Source organism: Camelus ferus, chromosome 32 (assembly GCF_009834535.1).
Source record: "Camelus ferus isolate YT-003-E chromosome 32, BCGSAC_Cfer_1.0, whole genome shotgun sequence".
In the NCBI taxonomy this organism is placed as follows: Eukaryota; Metazoa; Chordata; class Mammalia; order Artiodactyla; family Camelidae; genus Camelus; species Camelus ferus.
In genome coordinates this window covers 14,631,287-14,648,845 of record NC_045727.1, presented here as the reverse complement: position 1 = coordinate 14,648,845, position 17,559 = coordinate 14,631,287, and the positions used below count along the sequence as shown (strand labels likewise).

Sequence of the window (17,559 nt, the reverse complement as noted above, 5' to 3'; positions counted from 1 at the left end):
CAGAACAAACCAGTGGTGTTGACTAATTTATGACTGTCTGCTCTGCTGTCAGACAGGCCTGAGGTTATGGACTGAATGTGCCCCCCCCCAAAAGTCTTATACTGAAGCCCTAACCCCCGGTGTGGCTGTATTTGGAGGCGGTACCTCTAGGGAAGTAATTAAGGATAAATGAGGTTGTAAAGGTGAAGCCCTGATCTGTTGAGGAAAGGGGAGAGGCAGGATAGACTTTGCGGAGGAGCTGATGTGAGGACAGCAAAGGTAAAAAATCAGAGTTTACCCAGTGGACTAAGGAAGGGAGAAGAAGTTACATTACAAATTTTATATATATATATATACACACACACACACACACATGTATATATATATATATATTTTCAATTGAAGTATAGTTGATTTACAATGTTGTGTTAGTTTCTGGTGTACAGCAAAGTGATTCAGTTACGTGTATATATATATATATATATTCTTTTCCATTACAGGGTATTACAAAATACTGAGTATAGTTCCCATTGCTGTACAGTAGGACCTTGCCATTTAGTGACTAGCTTCTTTCACTTAGGATAAATGTACACATTTTCGTGTGGACATATATTTTCATTTTTCTTGAGTATATGCCTAGGAATGGAACTTCTGGGTCATACGGTAACTCTATGCTTAATCTGTTGAGGAACTGCCAAACTGTTTCCCAAAGTGGATGTAACACTTACATCTTACCAGCAGAGTATGAAGAGTCTAATTTCCCCACACTCTTACAAAAACTTCTCATTGTCTTTTAAATTTTATCCATCCTAATAGGTATAAAGTGGCATCTCATTGTCATTTTGATTTGCATTTCTGACTATTGATGTTGAACATATTTTCATGTACTTTCTAGGCATTTGTAAGTCTTTTTGGAAGAAGTGTCTTTTCACACCCTTTGCCCATTTATATTCTTTTTTTTTTTTCTATCTGGGAGGAGGTAATTAGGTTTATTTATTTTTTAATGGAGGTACTGGGGATTGAACCCAGGACCTTAGGCGTGCTAAGCAGGCACTCTAGCACTGAGCTATACACCCCACCCCACCTTTGCCCATTTAAAAACTGGGTTGTCTTTTTATTGTTGAGTTGTAAGAATTTTTTTTTGCATATTCTGGATACAAGTCCTTTAATGGACATGTGATTTGCAAATATTTTCTCCTGTTTTATGAGTTGTCTTTTCACTTTATGGATGATATCCTTTGAACCACATAATTATTTAATTCTGATGAAGCCCAACTTATCAGTCTTCTGTTTATTACTTATCCTTTTGGTGTCATGTCTAAGAAACCATTACCTAACCCAAGGTCACAAATATTTACTTCTAAATGTTTTCATCTACAAGTTTTATATTTTTAGCTCCTACATTTAGGTAAATAATCCATTTTGAGTTAATTTTTGTATATGGTGTAAAGAAGAGGTCCAACCTCATTCTTTTGCAAGTGGCTAGCCAATTGTCCCAATATCATTAGTTGAAAAGCCTATATATGTATGTATATGCATGACTGGGACATTGCATTGTACACCAGAAACTGACACTTTGTAACTGACTGTACTTCAATTAAAAAAAGAAAAGAAAAGTCTATTTCCCCCTCATTGAATTGTCTTGGCACCTTTGTTGAAAATCAATTGATCATAAATGTGAGGATATATTATTTTTGAATCCTGAATTCTGTTCTATAGATCTGATGCAGGAAAAACAGATGTAGGGCATGAGGAGGCCCATGTCCCAGGTCTCGGTTGAGCTTCTGGAACAAGCCCTGCCAACTTGTGGGCCCTTGGCTTCACACAGGAAAGAATTCAAGAGCAAGCCACAGTTGAATAAAGGTAGATTTCTTTAGAGAGATACATACTGCATAGAGTGTAGGCTGTTTCAAAAGGCAAGGGAAAGGCAAGGAAAGAGGTGTGGGATTTGGGTGCTCAGGTTAAAGTAAAAGTAGGTACACACTCCATAGACAGAGTGCAAGCAATCTCCGAAGAGGAGGGAGCAAAAAAGGGCAGCCAGGTGTGGTGTTGCCAGTTTTTATGGGCTCAGTAGCTTCACATGCCTACAGGTGGAACCATTCCAACTACCCTGGGGAAGGGGCTGGGATTCCCAGGAATTGGGCCACTGCCCACTCTTTGGCCTTTTGCCCTTAGCCTTGGGACTGTCATGGCGCCTGTGGGCATGTTATTTATCACACTAATATGTTACAATGAGCATATAATAAAGCTCAAGGTCTACTTTAAGTCAAACCTCCCGCCATCTTAATCCTCAAGGCCAACTGGGAGTTGAATCTTCCACCATTTTGGTGTCAATTGCTTTCCTTCCTTGAATGGCTGTGCCCTGCCCCCTTCCCTCCTGTCTCAGATCTATATGTCTAACCTTATGTCATTACTATACTGTTTTGAAGTTGGAAAGTGTGTTGAGAAGCCAGAGCCAGTGTATTGAATCAAGAATATGCAGATTATGACCTGCTGAATAAGAGGGCACAAGCCATCCGCAAGGGTCCCTGTTTAGTTCCCTCAGCATCTGAGCTCCCACTTTGGGGAAATGAAACCCACAGGGTCAATTTGATTGAAGACACAGTTTCAGTATACCCACACAAAGGAAGTAAAGTCACAAGAATTTTTTTACTTATAGATCCCAGAAAGGGGTTGTGGTTTACAACGAACTAGGGGAGGGGCAGTCCTCTGTCCCAGGTCAGGGGTGAGCAGGAGATAGAAAGTAGGGTAGCAGGCATCTATTACTTAGAAGGTAACTGGGGCAGAGGTCACTAACATATTTATAGGCTTAACTCTTAAGTGGTCACTTTAAAAGGTGAAAAGCAAAGTGGGAACTGAACAGTGGACATCCTAAACTCAAGTCCTTATCTAAATGTTCAGACTTTGGGTGTGAGCAGGGACAGCAATTAGGAACTCTGTGTGTCTTCCTCATCACAGGAAAGAGGCTGAGTTCACAAACATGATTCTTCTTTTTTAAGATTGTTTGGCTTTCTGGGTCCCTTGCTATTCTGATGTCAATGTAATACTGCAGTATAATTCTGACACTAACCACTGATAGTTAGGATCAGATTCCACAAGTTTAAGGACACAGGATTAGGTCCAACAAGGTTGCCCTAATTTTAGATGACAGCCTCAAGTGGGGTCCCCAGGCCATCTATAAGTATAACAGATTAGCTACAAATCCAGGCAGGTCCTATCACCCTTCTCAAAAATTCACTAGAATGATTCACAGAACTCAATAAATGCCCTCACCTGGTGTCACCTCATTCATTAGCATAAACTCAGGAGTGATCCAAGGAGATCAAGAACAACAAAGACACATCTATTACTCCAGAAATTCCAAGGATTTAGACAAAGGCCAGTCAAATTCTCTACTATACAACACTTGCATTTCTGTATGAACTTTATAATCAGTTTGTCAATATCTGCCCCCCAAAAAGTCAGAATTTTCGTAATGATTGCATTGAATCTTTGGTTCAATGTGGGGAGTATTCAATATTAAAACAACAATATTAAGTCTTCTGCTTCATGAGAATGGGCAATCTTTTCATTTATTTACATCATCATTCATTTCTTTCACCTGTGTTTTGTAATTTCAGTATAAGTCATGTGCTTGTTTTATTAGAGTTATTCCTAAGTATTTTATTCTTTCTGATGCTATTGTAAACGGAATTACTTTCTTAATGTCATTTTCAGATTATTTATTGCTAGTGTATAGAAAGACAATTGGTTTTTTAATTTTTTAATTTAAATATTTTACTATTTTTAAAATATTAAGCTGTAAACTACAACCTTGCTGAACACAGTATTAGTTCCAATAGTTTTATAGTAGACTTCTTGAACCTTCCTATAGTTAAAATCATGCTATCTGATTTTACTTCTTCCTTTTCAATCTGGATGTCTAATTGCTCTGGCTAGACCCTCCAGTACAATGTTGAATAGAAATGGTGAGACTAGACATCTTTGTCTTATTTTCAATCTTCAGGGCAAACATTCAGCTTTCCACAATTTAGTGTGCTATCAGTTGTAGGTTTTGGTTTTTTTTTCCTAACCCTAACCCTCAGTATTTCCTATTTACCTATTACGTCCCTTTTTATCATCATATGCACACGTGTTTTTTTCCATAGCTGTAGCCATAATACACCAAAACTTTGATGATCTGAGAACAAATGCTACTTTTGAGAAGGGGCTCACTTATTTGCAATGTCATTGGCAACACCTGAAGGTATAGCTTTCTTTCCAACCTTGACAAGCATGGTGGTTGTCCCTTTTAAAGCAGGAGCATTAATTCCTTAGGGACTGTGATGTTTAATTTTATGTGGCAGCTTGACTAGGCTAAGGGATACCCGGATAGCTGGTAAAACATTATTTCTTGGTGTGCCTCTGAAGACGTTTCTGGAAGAGATTAGAATTTGAACTGGGGAACTGAGTAATGCAGATGGCTCTCCGATGTGAACGGGCATCACCCAATCCACTGAGGGCTCTAATAGAATGAAAAGAAGGAAGGGCAGATTGGCTTTTTTTTTTTTTCTGCTGGAGCTGAGACATCTACCTTCTGCCCTTGGACATCAGTGCTCCTAGTTCTCAAGCTTTCTGACTCAGGACTTACACCATCAGACCACCTGACTCACAGGTCTTCAGATTCTGGCTGAATTACATCATTGGCTTTCTGGTTCTTTAGCTGCAGACAGCAGATTGTGGGACTTCCAGGCTTCCATAAGCAAGTGATTCCCATCTCCTTTTATATATTTCTCTGTGTATCCTGTTCATTCTGTTTCTCTGGAGAATCCTGACTAATACTGGGATCTTTCCTTGAAAATGTATTTTGGGGGTACTCAGCAGGAAAAAAAGTTTCTATTTGCTTGTGGAAAGCAGTGATGATATTCCTGTCTTTGAAATCAGTCAAATCTTTCCAGAACCATCATTACTAACTGTGAGACCTTGAGCTTGGTCCTTCACCTCTCTGAATCTTAGCTTCTTATTCTGCAAAGTGGTAATATTAACACTGTTGTACAGAGCTGAGGTGGAGCTGACACGAAGTGGTGCAACTCAGAACCATGCCTAGTACATAGTAAGTGCTCAATAAATGCTTGCTCCTGGTCTTGTCTGCTTCTTTTGGCCTCTTGTTTTTAACCTCATGTCTTAGTCTATTCGGCTGGTATAACAAATATCATAGACTGGGTGGTGTATAAACAACAGAAAGTTATGCTCACAGTTGTGGATGCTGGGAAATCTGAGATCAAGGCACCAGTAGATTCAGTGTCTCGGGGTGGGAAGGGGTAAATTGAGAGTTCAGAATTTGTAGATACTAACTACTATGTATAAAATAGATAAACAATAGCACAAGGAACTATATTCAATACTCTGTAATGGCCTATAATGAAAAAGAATATGAAAAGGAATATATATATATATATACATATATATATGTATATATATATATATATACATACATAAAAAGGAATATATATAAATAAATCACTATACTGTACACCAGAAATTAACACATTATAAATCAGCTATACTTCAGTTTAAAAAACCCACAAAAAAATGATGCTTAGGTTTTTGGTCAGAAAGAGAAAAGCATCTTCTGACAGCTGAAACTGACCTGGTATTATTAGGTGGACCCTGTCGTTTCCTATTAAACAATTTCACATAATATCAACATTAAACAAGGACTGAGGTGTGACCTTGATGGATCAAGATAAAAACAAGGCCACTTTGTAATCATGTCTGAACACAGACAAAAATGTAAACATTGTGGAAGGAGGGTAGAGCTCAGTGGCAGAGAGCATGCCTAGCACGCAGGAGGTCCCGGGTTCAATTCCCAGTACTTCCACTAAAATAAATAAGTAAATAAACCTAATTACCTACCCTCATAAATAAATTAATAAATAAATAAGAACAAAAATTCATATGGAAATATAAAGGACCCAAAATTATCAAAAAAGATTTGAAAAATAATAAAGTGAACAGGCTAACACTATCTGATTTCAAGAATTATTATGAAGCTACAATAATCAGAACAGTGTGATATTAGCATAAATAGACATATAGATCAGAGAACAGAATAGAGTCCAAAAATAGAACTACACATATTTGGACAACTGTTTTGTAAAATGTTAGGAAGGCAATGCAGTGGAGAAAGGACAGTCTTTTTATTAAGTGGTGCTGGAACAACTAGACAAACACATAAAAGAAAAAAAAATGTAAACATTGTCCAAGCCTTAAAAATGACCAAACATCTCCCATCCCGGCTCTTCCAATTACAGGCTTAGCCTCCCCTCCCTCCTTCCTTCCTTCCATCCACCTTCTAGAAGAGATTGACTAAGATACCCACAGAATTATCCCTGCTTCCTGACGGCATTAACTCCAGAGCAAAGCCCTGCTTTATTGAACCTTACCCCAAATCGCCTATGGATACACCCAAATCCTGTAGGAAACCTTTTCTAACACCCTCTCACTGAGACACTCCCTCACTGCAGTAAGCTGATAAACCCATCTTTGTTCTATCGTAAGTGCGTTCCTGACGGTCATTGGCTGAAGGGCATTGATTTTGGCATTAGCCATTCATACTAGGTGATGGTGCCCTTTCCTGAGATGGGTGGACATGATCGGTGGTTGGAATGACCAACTGTGCTAGCCCCTCTGGCCAGCCTTTGCCTGTGGATGCCCCAGAGGCTGGAAGGCTTGCCAGTGTTTCTCACAAGAGGTTTGCCCTGATCCTCCACGCTGTCCCCTCTAAGGCATCACCAACTTCATTTAGGTTCAAACATAGGAGGAATAAGCGGCCGATTTTTAATGTGTACTAGGTGCCAAGCAGTGTTCTAAGGGCTCTGGATATTTTCATTCATTTACTTCTCCCATCAACCTTATGAACACAGGTACTACTATTTTCGGGTTTTACTCCTGAGAAAACTGAGGTACAGAAGTTACATAACTTGCAGAGTGAGGATTCGAACCGACGCCTAAATTTAAGTCGGCCAGGGCCAGCCTCGAGATCTGGAGACGACGCTGAAGCGGCCATCTTACTTAGTCTGCAAAAACTGCAACTCCCGGCATCCCTCGCGGCAGCAGGCCTCCACACACAACAAATCCCGGCGTGCCCTGGGGCGGCCCGGGGTGGAGGGTTCTAGAAGGCGTGACGTGGGGTCGGAAGCGGGCTCAGAGGCGGGCGCCTCTCGGCAGTCGCTGTGGCTGCAGCTGCCGGGCCTGGCGAAGCGGGCGGCCGGGGACGCGGGCGCAGCCTCCTCGTCTCTCCGGCCATGGCGGCGCTCGGCCGGCCCTTCAGCGGTCTTCCCCTGAGCGGCGGCTCGGACTTCCTGCAGCCGCCGGCGGCCTTCCCCGGCCGGGCCTTCCCGCCGGGGGCGGACGGCGCCGAGCTGGCCCCGCGGTCGGGACCCCGCGCCGCCCCGAGCAGCCCCGGCGGGAGCGCGGCGCGCGGACGGTGAGGAGCCCGGCGGCTGGCTGGCCGGCCGGCCGGCCGGCCGGGCGGGTGGGTGGGTGGGCGCGGGCTCGTTAACTCTCCCCGTGACCCTCTGCGGGGGCTTCTCAGCCCCAGGCTGCAGATGAGGAGACTGAGCCCCACAGGCGGTTACCTCAGTCGCCCGAGGTCGCACCGCGCGGGAGTCCGGTTCAGACCTCGGCCCGCCTGCGCCCGGCAAGGGAGGAAACCGCCCGGAGCTCACCCAGGTCGCGCGGGGATGGGAACCCTGGCCGACCGAAGTCTAGATCTGCTCTCGGCGCGGGGCCGCTTCGCTCCCCTCCACACCGCGGCGCGACCGCTGCCGCTGGTAACTTTTAGCGCCTTTCGACACCGAGTTTCCTCGTCCGCAACTTGAGACAGAAATGGGTGCTCCTAGTGAGATCATAATACTAAGTGCTTAGCACGGTGCCCGCCCCGAATGCGTTTTCCCTGCTCTGGTCCCCCCCAAATTTATCGTCTACGGTCTTGACCAAATGAGTTTAGATTTCAACCTCTAGTTGAGTCATCCAGCATTTACCTGACTGACCCTAGGAACCGTGTATCCATCCCACTCGGCAAGGAAGAGGGCAGCTGGTAGGGGTGGGGTGCGCAAGATTATCAGAGCCAGAGAAAGTAGATACTGAACGCACAAACTCAATTTCTCAACTGACTGACTTTTTAATTTGTTTCAACAGTGTTTCAGTTCACTGTAGAAAGAAACACAAGCGAGAGGAGGAGGATGATGAGTAAGTTTCAGGTTTCATTTATTCGCTTAATAGTCACTTATTTAATCTATTTTATATCCGTAATTACTTGTTTTAAGTGAAAAGGTGAAACGTTAGGTGTCTCTGAAAGGAGGCCCAAGGAACTGATAACATGGGTTGCCTTTTAGAGAAGGGAGCTGGGCAGGTCAGAGAGAAAAGTTTTACTCAAAATGGATTGTAATGTTTGAATTTTGAGCCATGTGAATATTATTACATGCACAAAGTAAAAGAATTCACAGAAGTCTGTTGAACAAGTCTTAACACTCCTTGCTCCCAGTTCTCCGCAGAGGTTACCTTTGTTAACTGTTTCCTGTTTCCCCTAAAGAAGATAATGTGAAAATTTACAAGTTTATAATTGTATATACATCTGTATATAATTGTATATACAACTGTATATAATTGTATATACAAATTATATATACTACATTTGTAAGGTACTGTTCACACTGCAACATATCGATCTTTTCATGTTACTCTTAAGTTCCTTGAATTTATTTGCAAGTAGGTAAATGGATTCCTGGATGGGGAACTGCTGGATCTTAAAGTGTGTGCATTTTGAATTTTGAACAAGAGTTGTTGCCAATTTATCTCCTTTTAGTGGTGGGAATGCCTGTTTCTCCATCTTCTCACTAGAACTGTATTTTCAAACTTTTTGAGCAGCACTTAACTGAGATAAAAAATTGGATCTCATAGACAGACAGTCTAGTTAAAAAATGAGTAAAAGACTTCCCCAAAGAGGATATCCAAATGACCAACCAAGTGTAAAGATGTTTAACCGCTTCAATCTTTAAAGAAAGGTGCATGTATTAAAGGCACAGTGACATACTACTCTACCACCAGCTATTGGAGCAGTTGTGTAGCACGGGGGTCAAACATTATGAATGAGAATGTAAATTGCTGCAGTATTTTAGGAAACAGTTTTGCATTAAATCATGAGTTGAAGGCACACATACCCATTTGCCCAACAGTTCTCTTGTGTATGTACCTGCGCTCATCAGAAGACAGGTACAAGAAAGTTCATAGCATCCTTGTTTCGTTACAGTTCAAAACTGGAATGTCCCTCAACAGTAAAATGGATAAACTTTGCTGAGCTGTGTTAAGGGAGAAAAAGAAAAAAAAAAAAAAAAAGAACCACACCTATCAACATAGATGTGTCATAAGCATAGTGTGAGCAAAAGATACATCACAAGAATGTGTATGTATATAGTATAATGCCCCAAATAAAAGATTCAAAACCAGGCAAAACTAAAAACCGTTTAAGGTTGCATGTCTACATGTGATAATTTTTTTTTTAATGGAGTGGTTACCTTAAAAGACTTTACCTATAGGGAAGAGGAGATGAGAGTACCATTCTGGGATCCTGCCAGCAGTCTATATCTTGAATATTATTTTCATGGATTTTTGTTTTGTAATTCATTGAAGTATAAGTTTGTATGTTAATGAGTGTAGGGATTTTATAATTAAAGAATTTAGATCACTGTTTTAATTTGTATTTTGTAAATTGTAGGCAATGTTGAAAATCTTTTAAGCCATTTGTGTTTCATTTTCTGTGAATCATCCATGTTTCTGCAAATTTTTTATTGGCTTGGTCTTTTTCTTGTTAATCTATGAGGAATTTTATTAAATCAGTTTATTATATGGATTGTGTTTTCCTCAAATTTGTTGTTTGTCTTTCAACTTTATGTATGTTTTGTTTTGTCAGCAGAAGCTTTGAATTTTCTCACCTGGCAGATATATAGACTAATGAGACAGTAGGTTTGAAAGTTGCCTTAGTATAAAAAAACCACTGGACCAGTTCTTTATTGCCTTGGGATTGCTGTGGATACTTTTATCTTTTGGGGTCCCCTATAAGAGATTATTGAATAAAGGATTCCAATGTCATAAATAAAAAGTTTGGCGTGTAAAAACAATTGGCTTTAAAAGTTAACTGCCTTTAATTTATAGATGGGGAGATTAAGGCCCAGGGATGATAAGGGACTGGGCAGTTGGATGCTGAATGCCCAGAAGTGTGCTGCCCATCTGCCACTTTCATAGCTCTTATCAGAACTTTAAAGTCCTTTATATTACATTTTCTTTGGGACTTAATCATCATTAATCTCTAATTATTTGCATACAACCTAGAGGCATGAAATAATTTAGCTCAAATTATGTTGAATGTCAGAGATCAGAACCCAGCTCTGATACTCAGTTGAGTTGTTAGATGTGCTGGGAAATTACCTGTTCCTTCTAGATTTACTCTGCTTTTTCTTAGATCTCTTATGTGTATAACTTTTTCTTCTGCTTTCCAAAACATAACATACTTTAAAACTAGCCAAATACTACAGAAATATTTGATGTATGGATAGACGTTTTTAATACTTTCTTATGAATTGAAATTAATTATAAACTAGACATACTATTTAACAGTTGATTCTAGTAAAAACTTTAGGTTCAAGACAGTATCATTACTTGTCAGATTTTATATTGCCAGAGACTTTAATGTTGCTTTTCATAGTCTTAACATGAAATTGAAATTTCTCCTTGTAAAATACATTCTGCTTCCTTTGACTCTTCTTTTGAATCAGAAGCTGTGGTAGCCATCAGTGAATTTTTTGGTGCAGTTTGTGTTCTGGTCTTGAGATTGCACTTGCTGATGCTCAGGCAATAAAGTACTTTTGGTCTAAATGCTTAAATGAAACAGGGCTGCTCCATCAGGTTATTTGTTTAACTTGCTTAAGGACAGCTTTCAGCTAAACACTGGGCATGTAGTGCAAATACTAGTTCATGGTAAGAGCTTGAACAGTTGAACTTCCATAGCAAGTCAGGCAGTTTTAGTGAAAAAGGCATAGAGATGTAGGATTCAGGATCTACCTCTGGAGTCTGGTGCCCAGAATACAGCTCACCTTACATTACACTCTGGAGGGGACATTTTAGTTTTCTAGGTCCTAGTTTCCACATCTGCAAAACAAATAAATTGGATTTGATGAACTCAATGAAATACAACCGTTTCTAGGAAGTGAAAATACTTTATGTTGCAATGTGGGAGAAAAGTGTGCCCCATTTTTAGTCAGGGACTCGGAGCAAATGACATTTTTGAGAGAATCAAGAAATTAGCAATATCATCTACACCTGTAGTACATGCTACACCCCCCCCCCATGAGGCATATGTATATTTTTCCCCTAAGGGGATATAGGTTACCTGTATGACTAGTGTGGTGGAGCAACAGCAATCTGAAAAATATGGCTGGCACTGAATTGCTGCTTTGTAATTTTTGGTTTCTTTACTTCCCATTTGACCTCTCCAGAGCCAGATAGGTGGGAATGGCATTAAGTTCCCACACTGAACACTTCTAATCAGAAAAAGACAAAATCTTGTAAGTGCAACCTAATTTGACAAATACAGCAAGGGAAACATCTCAGGGAGGCTCTGAGAATGACAGAAAAGAAAGCGTGTGATTTTCCATCTTGTAATCACACACTGTCAAAAGTCAGAGTTTTTTCATAGAAGAATTTGATTAGAGAGAGAGGTGATACACATTTCATTTATATTAGTCAGGATTTTCATTGATTTTTTTTTTTTTTTTTCAGTTGTCCAGTAAGAAAGAAAAGGCTAACTGAAGCAGGGCTCTGTGCTGGTCCTAATGACTGGATTCTTTGTGCACATCAGGATATAGAGGGTCATGGAGTAAATCCATGCACTAGTGGCCTTTCTGCACCTGGCATGTTAGATGTTATTTGTGAAGAGATGGATCAGACAACAGGAGAACCACAGTGTGAAGTTGCCCGAAGGAGGCTTCAGGAAATTGAGGACAGGTAAATGGACAGCACATACATATATATAGCACGTGTGTGTGTGTAGCTCTACTCTTCTAAATTTAGTCTGATTCATCATTTGGTGAGTCCTTGATTCTCAGTCTATCAGACTATAAAAATCAAGAAGCTCAAAGTATATACCTTAAATGTTAAAAGCGCTCTTCTCATAAAACTGGGCTAAATATTTTCACTTACTGTCTCTGAATACTAATTTTTGGTTTATAAGAGTTTTCGGGGACACATTCTTCAAATTTGATTGCATCTAATGTAAAACTTTAAGTGCGATGTTGAACAGCTCTTTTGTATCTACTTTCACTCAAGTATAGTCTCATATTTTACTTGATCTTTTGCTGTAGCACCTGTTGCTCTTTTTTTTTAATTTTGTGCAATTAATAGAATACATAATAGCCTAACTAATTTTTCTTTCTCTGCTTCTGCCTGTATTTAGAATAATTGACGAAGATGAAGAAGTTGAAGCTGACAGAAATGTTAACCATCTCCCCAGCCTTGTCCTTTCTGATACCATGAAAACAGGTTTGAAGAGGGAATTTGATGAAGTCTTTACAAAGAAAATGATTGAGTCCATGTAAGTTTTGCCTTCTGGTTTCTATTCAGTTAGGATGTTGGAGGGAAAACCCAGTGTCTCTAGGCACTGCCCATCCTGTTCTCACCATCCTCCAGGTGTAAGCACAGCAGGTTGTGTTTTTAGCCCAGGTTGGAAACAGACCTTTCCTTAGGTGATTGCCTTTGAGCAAAATGCTGTGCAAGGAGTTGGGAATATGCAGGAGTGGCTGCCTTGCCTACTTACCACTGGGTTGTTTTGAGTTCCTGAAATGCACTAATAGTCTTATTTGGGAATGGGAGGATTGACAAGAGAACCCATTCTCTTAGATTCCTGTGGTAGGATGTAGGAACCACATTTCAAGACTTCCTGTTTACCTGGCTCTCTGGTTATCTGGGACCACCATTGAGACCTAGGAAACAAACGAAGTCTCCCAGCAGTCAGAAGTGTTATCACAAAGGTCCCAATCCAAAGCTCGTATTCTTGTCTCAGTGGGTAGCCCCTCAGCCCTTTAGCTCTAAGAGCCATTTTGCCCTTTAGACCCAGTTAGATGAGCTCATCTGTTATCTCATTTCCTCAGTCATCAAAGTAGAAACACAGAGACACAAGTGAGAGCAGAACAAACTCATAATAGTGACAGTACAGTGTGAGGACAAGAGAGGAAACTGGAAAGCAAACATAAGAACCTAAAAAGCAAAGCAGCCTTGGGCCCATTAACATAAGAACTAATGAGAGCCATGTAATTCTCAGTAGTCCTTGAGTTTAGGTAATCTCAAGTGGTCATTACCTGCTCTGTAAAAATACAGTTGTCAGTATCCATGGTTGATTGGTTCCAGGACGTCCTATAGATACTAAAATCCACCAATATTCAAGTCCCTTTTATAAAATGGTCCAGATCAGAACCCGCATAGATGGAGAGTCAGCTGTAGTAGGCAAGTTATAAAGTGCCATTTAGGTGTTGCCCGGAAAAGACTTCAGGTAGACTTGGTACTCAGTGAGGGTAAGTGTCAGATACCTGAAAAATTCTCTTAGGATTCCAGTCCCACTGGTGCCAGGTAGATGAGGTATTATTGCATTTAGACACAATGGGTTCAGCTGCTGCTGGATGTGAGCTCACAAGGGTTTTGCATTAGTCTCCTAGCTTGAGCTTATAATTAACTACCCAGCCCTGAGGGTGGGTAAATAGTTTAGCCAAGAGTAAGCAGGTCACATTGCCCTCCAGCCTAAAACGTAGCACTTTCTGCTCTTGGTAGTTTTCCAGAAGCTAGCCTTTGAAGGGTGTTCTTCATTGTTTGAATTTTATTTTGCTTTACTTGCCCTTGGGTCCTAGGGCAAGTAAAGCAAAATAAAACCATCACTAGATAAGGAGGGCTGAGGGGTTAGGTACAAACAGTGGCTTAACTCAAGAAGCTCTATAACTATAGCTATACTAAGCAAAAGGCATACTGAGATATTTTTAGTGTGTTTGGTCAGTGTTTCATTGTCATTTATAATAGTTTAGTACAGGATAGTAGTCCACATCTGCTAATATTAACCACAATTTAAGAAAAAATTATAATAAGTTAAATCAAAGGCCTTTGTTTTTCATGTGGAATGTTTATATTCTAATCACAGCATCAGTATAACCAGTTGATTTGGTTAAAAATGCATGCAGAGTGGGAGGGTATAGCTCAGTGGTAGGTGCTTATTAGCATGCACAAGGTCCAGGGTTCAATCTCTGGTACCTCCATTAAATAGAAAAAATAAACCCAATTACCTCTCCCCAAAATTTAAAAAAAAAATGCAGAACTCTATAAAGTTTTATGTATTGAGTAGCCTTTCTAAAGATCATTTTGGATTAATCTCCTATTTTGATGCCATCAATTCTTTATTAGGTAGCAGTTTTTCAATGTATATCTTTTATTTTCATGTTATAAAATTATTGACAAAAATCTGTATTTTACATCTTAGGAGCCGTCCTTCCATGGAGCTTGTGCTCTGGAAACCTCTCCCTGAACTCCTTTCTGATAAGCCAAAGCCGTCATCTAATGCTAAGAACTACACAGGAGAGAGCCAAACTAAGCATGCAGCTGCTGGCACTGCCTTCCCTCAAAGAACTGAACTGTTCTTGGAACCTCGGCAAACAGGGTTGCCTGTTTACAATAGTTTGGAGACAGCTACTTGCACAGAAGAAGAGATGGAACTCTAGAAACCAGTTTCTACACTAAAGTTGTCAAATTTTAGAAGGCTCATGTGTCCAGTCATGAGCCTGCTTGTATAGTTTAGGGACTTGAAAGTTTTGAAACGGGTGTAATATCTCCACCTGTGATTTGGGGTGGGACTCTCATTTTGGGTAGCCATTTTTTGAATTCAAATTTTTTCTAAGGAAACTTGTCTCAAGGGAAAAGCAGTTTGCTAGGGAGTTTCGTAAAGGAATGTGAGATTACATCCTGCAAAGTCAGGTGTAGAAGCTGTGTGTGTAAGCGTGACTTAATCATCTGTCACATCTAAGCCATTCATACACTTGGAGAATATTCAGACACTTGAGTTGAAAAAGATGCATGAGGACAGAAGGATGCTTCTACTACAAGTGTGCCCTGACAGTTGAATCACGGCTTCATCTGTAGATGTGAGCTCTGTTTACAGCGGTGACTGTATGACTAGGGGGAAGGAGGTAGACGGCAGTAGCTTAAGCCTATTGCTAGGAAATTTGACAGAGGCTCTGAAACTTGTGTGTTTGTTGCCAATTCAGTGTAGTTGTATTGATTGAATAGCCAGTAGCATTGTGGCTCACCTCTGCCTCTGAAAATGCAGTGAAAATACAAAGAAAAGATTTTTCCTTTGAGGCTTTTTTGCCTAGTGCTACTGTTGCACTGTGGTTCCCTTGCATAATGGATGAGCCCAGCTATTCAGCAATGTTTACAGCTTAATTGACTGAATGATACAGTTTAAAAGATTGTGAGGTAACTATGTGCAAATTGGCTCTGGGAGAAGCATTTCTTAGGTAGTTCTGAGGAAGTGGCTGTATCAATTAAGCCCAGCATGTAACTTCTGTAGTTAAAAAAGGTTGTGCCTATATAAGCACATTGAGTTTTTTAATGTTGATTTAGAAAACAGTGAATAATTAACTGAGAACATATGGGGAAGTGACATTGAGATTAATTGAAACGGCCATTTTGCCTGGTGCTTCAACTGTTGTGTAGTAAACCTAAAAGTTAGTAGAGAACAGCTTCCTGCTGACAGGAAATCTTCATCTTGAGGACCTTAACCCAGGCTCAGGGTGTCCTCTGGGGGTAACCAGGAGTGAAGTTTTTTATTTCTCAGGAAGAGCTCTTCTGCGTGGCAAGGACCCAGTAGTACAAAGTAAAATGACAGTTCCTTTAGTGCCGCAGAATATCCACTATAACTTATTAAATGAGTATAATACTGGCCCTTTTCATCACACAACAGGAGACCACCCCAGTTCTTGTTTTGTTTTCTGGGTTTCTTTTGTCTTTGTAGAATAAGATATCTTGTGTAGAGAAAATGGTTTATGCCAATTAGAGGTGACTTTTTAGGAGGCAGCTCCCAGGCAATTTTGAAACCCATGCCGAGATCCCTCGCCTTGTTACAGATGGCATAGAAGTCACAAGTCTATTAATTGGACTGTTTCTTCTCCTGTCTGTTGTTTCTATTTTCTCTATTTCTGTCTGGATAGTCAGGAAAAGATTTAATGTTTAATATTTAAACAATATTTAATGTCTACACAGTAAAATTATTCAAACTTCAAACCAGTATTGAAACCAGTTGGAAACCAGCTAATAGTTTTCTTAATCTCAGATTTAGAGATGAATGTAAACTGTATTCTGTTGAAATGTGCAAGTGTTTGATTCATGCCATTCAAAAAACTCCTGCCTTTAGGTCATTGTTTAATGGGACCAACTTGAAAAGTTTGTAGCCTTAAAGAAATCTCCATGCTAAAAAGTTTGTTCTGGTACAACTCGAAAACATGAAGTGAATAATTTGGAGTTAGTCCCAGTGTTCAGGTTAAGGGGAAGTGACAGCTTTCAAAAGAAGTACCCAAACACACTGTCTTCTGTGGGGATTGTTGGGCAGGCCTCGGATCAAGGTCTGCAGAGTGAACAGGAGGAAAGAAGAGCTTGGAAATGAGGCTCTGCTACCACTGGTAGATAGAGGTGAGAGCTAAGATTCCGTTAGTGAAAATCCAAACAACTTGTTTCAGGAGTCATACTATCTGATGTGATCATTATTTCTGCAGGAAAAATGAGTGTTCAGTGCTCCTTTTTAAACTTTATCTTGCTTACTTTTGTATAGAAATTGTCTTCTTCATCCTTGTGGTGCTTGTTCATCTGAGCCATCTCCACAGTCCCCATGCTTTGTTTTTCTTTTGCAGTGTAAGGCTTTTGCTTTTGCCTTAAGGTTTTCCTAGGGAATTAACAGGTCTTTTCATTTTGTATAGCTTTTGCAGCATGGATCAAACATTGGCTTACTATGCTAATGTGTGAAGAGAAAAAATTACCTAAAGCAGGTGAGCTTTAATGAACAAATGTATATTTTCTCTGAGTTTGAGTAGGGTGTGTGGTGGTGTTTTTTTTTGTTTGTTTGTTTTTTTAATTTGAAAAAAGTTCAGCTCTCAAAAATATTAAGTAAAAATTGCTACTCATTCTTGAAAAGGTGCAAATTAAAATTTTAAAAAAAGGGTGGAAGCTAGAACCATGAAAAGAATGTTTACCAACAGGTTGAACCTTTTAATTATTTTGGATCTGGAACTTAGTTTTTTTGTTTTTTAGTAGTAATAAGAATGGTGCAGTACTAGGAAAGTTTGGAAGATGCTGTCAGTTTTACTTTAAAATGAGAATCTGGTGTCTCTGTATTTTATTGTTTTCAATAAAACTTCTTAAGTGTTTTGGACTTTTTGAGATAATTGTATTCCTGCACTTCAGTAAATGAAATCAGCTGTCACTTTGCTTCTAAATCGTATTTTTTTTCTTTTTGTT

General features: G+C 39.9%; 1 protein-coding gene across 1 annotated transcript; it reads left to right on the top strand.

Annotated features, from left to right (window-relative positions):
• The first annotated feature begins 7,132 nt into the window (after window positions 1-7,132).
• Window positions 7,133-17,524, top strand: CCDC117 (coiled-coil domain containing 117). Its single transcript, XM_032472007.1, has 5 exons — window positions 7,133-7,447; window positions 8,161-8,211; window positions 11,797-12,021; window positions 12,470-12,607; window positions 14,534-17,524. Exons 1-5 carry the CDS (start codon window positions 7,266-7,268, stop codon window positions 14,769-14,771), a joined length of 834 nt encoding a protein of 277 aa, XP_032327898.1. The 5' UTR covers window positions 7,133-7,265; the 3' UTR covers window positions 14,772-17,524.
• The last annotated feature ends 35 nt before the right edge of the window (window positions 17,525-17,559 follow it).

Coding starts and splice junctions, on each gene's coding strand:
- CCDC117 (XM_032472007.1), top strand. CDS start 7,266: ATGGCGGCGCTCGGCCGGCCCTTCAGCGGTCTTCCCCTGAGCGGCGGC. Junction 7,448..8,160: donor GGGAGCGCGGCGCGCGGACG/GTGAGGAGCCCG, acceptor TTGTTTCAACAG/TGTTTCAGTTCACTGTAGAA. Junction 12,608..14,533: donor AAGAAAATGATTGAGTCCAT/GTAAGTTTTGCC, acceptor TTTACATCTTAG/GAGCCGTCCTTCCATGGAGC.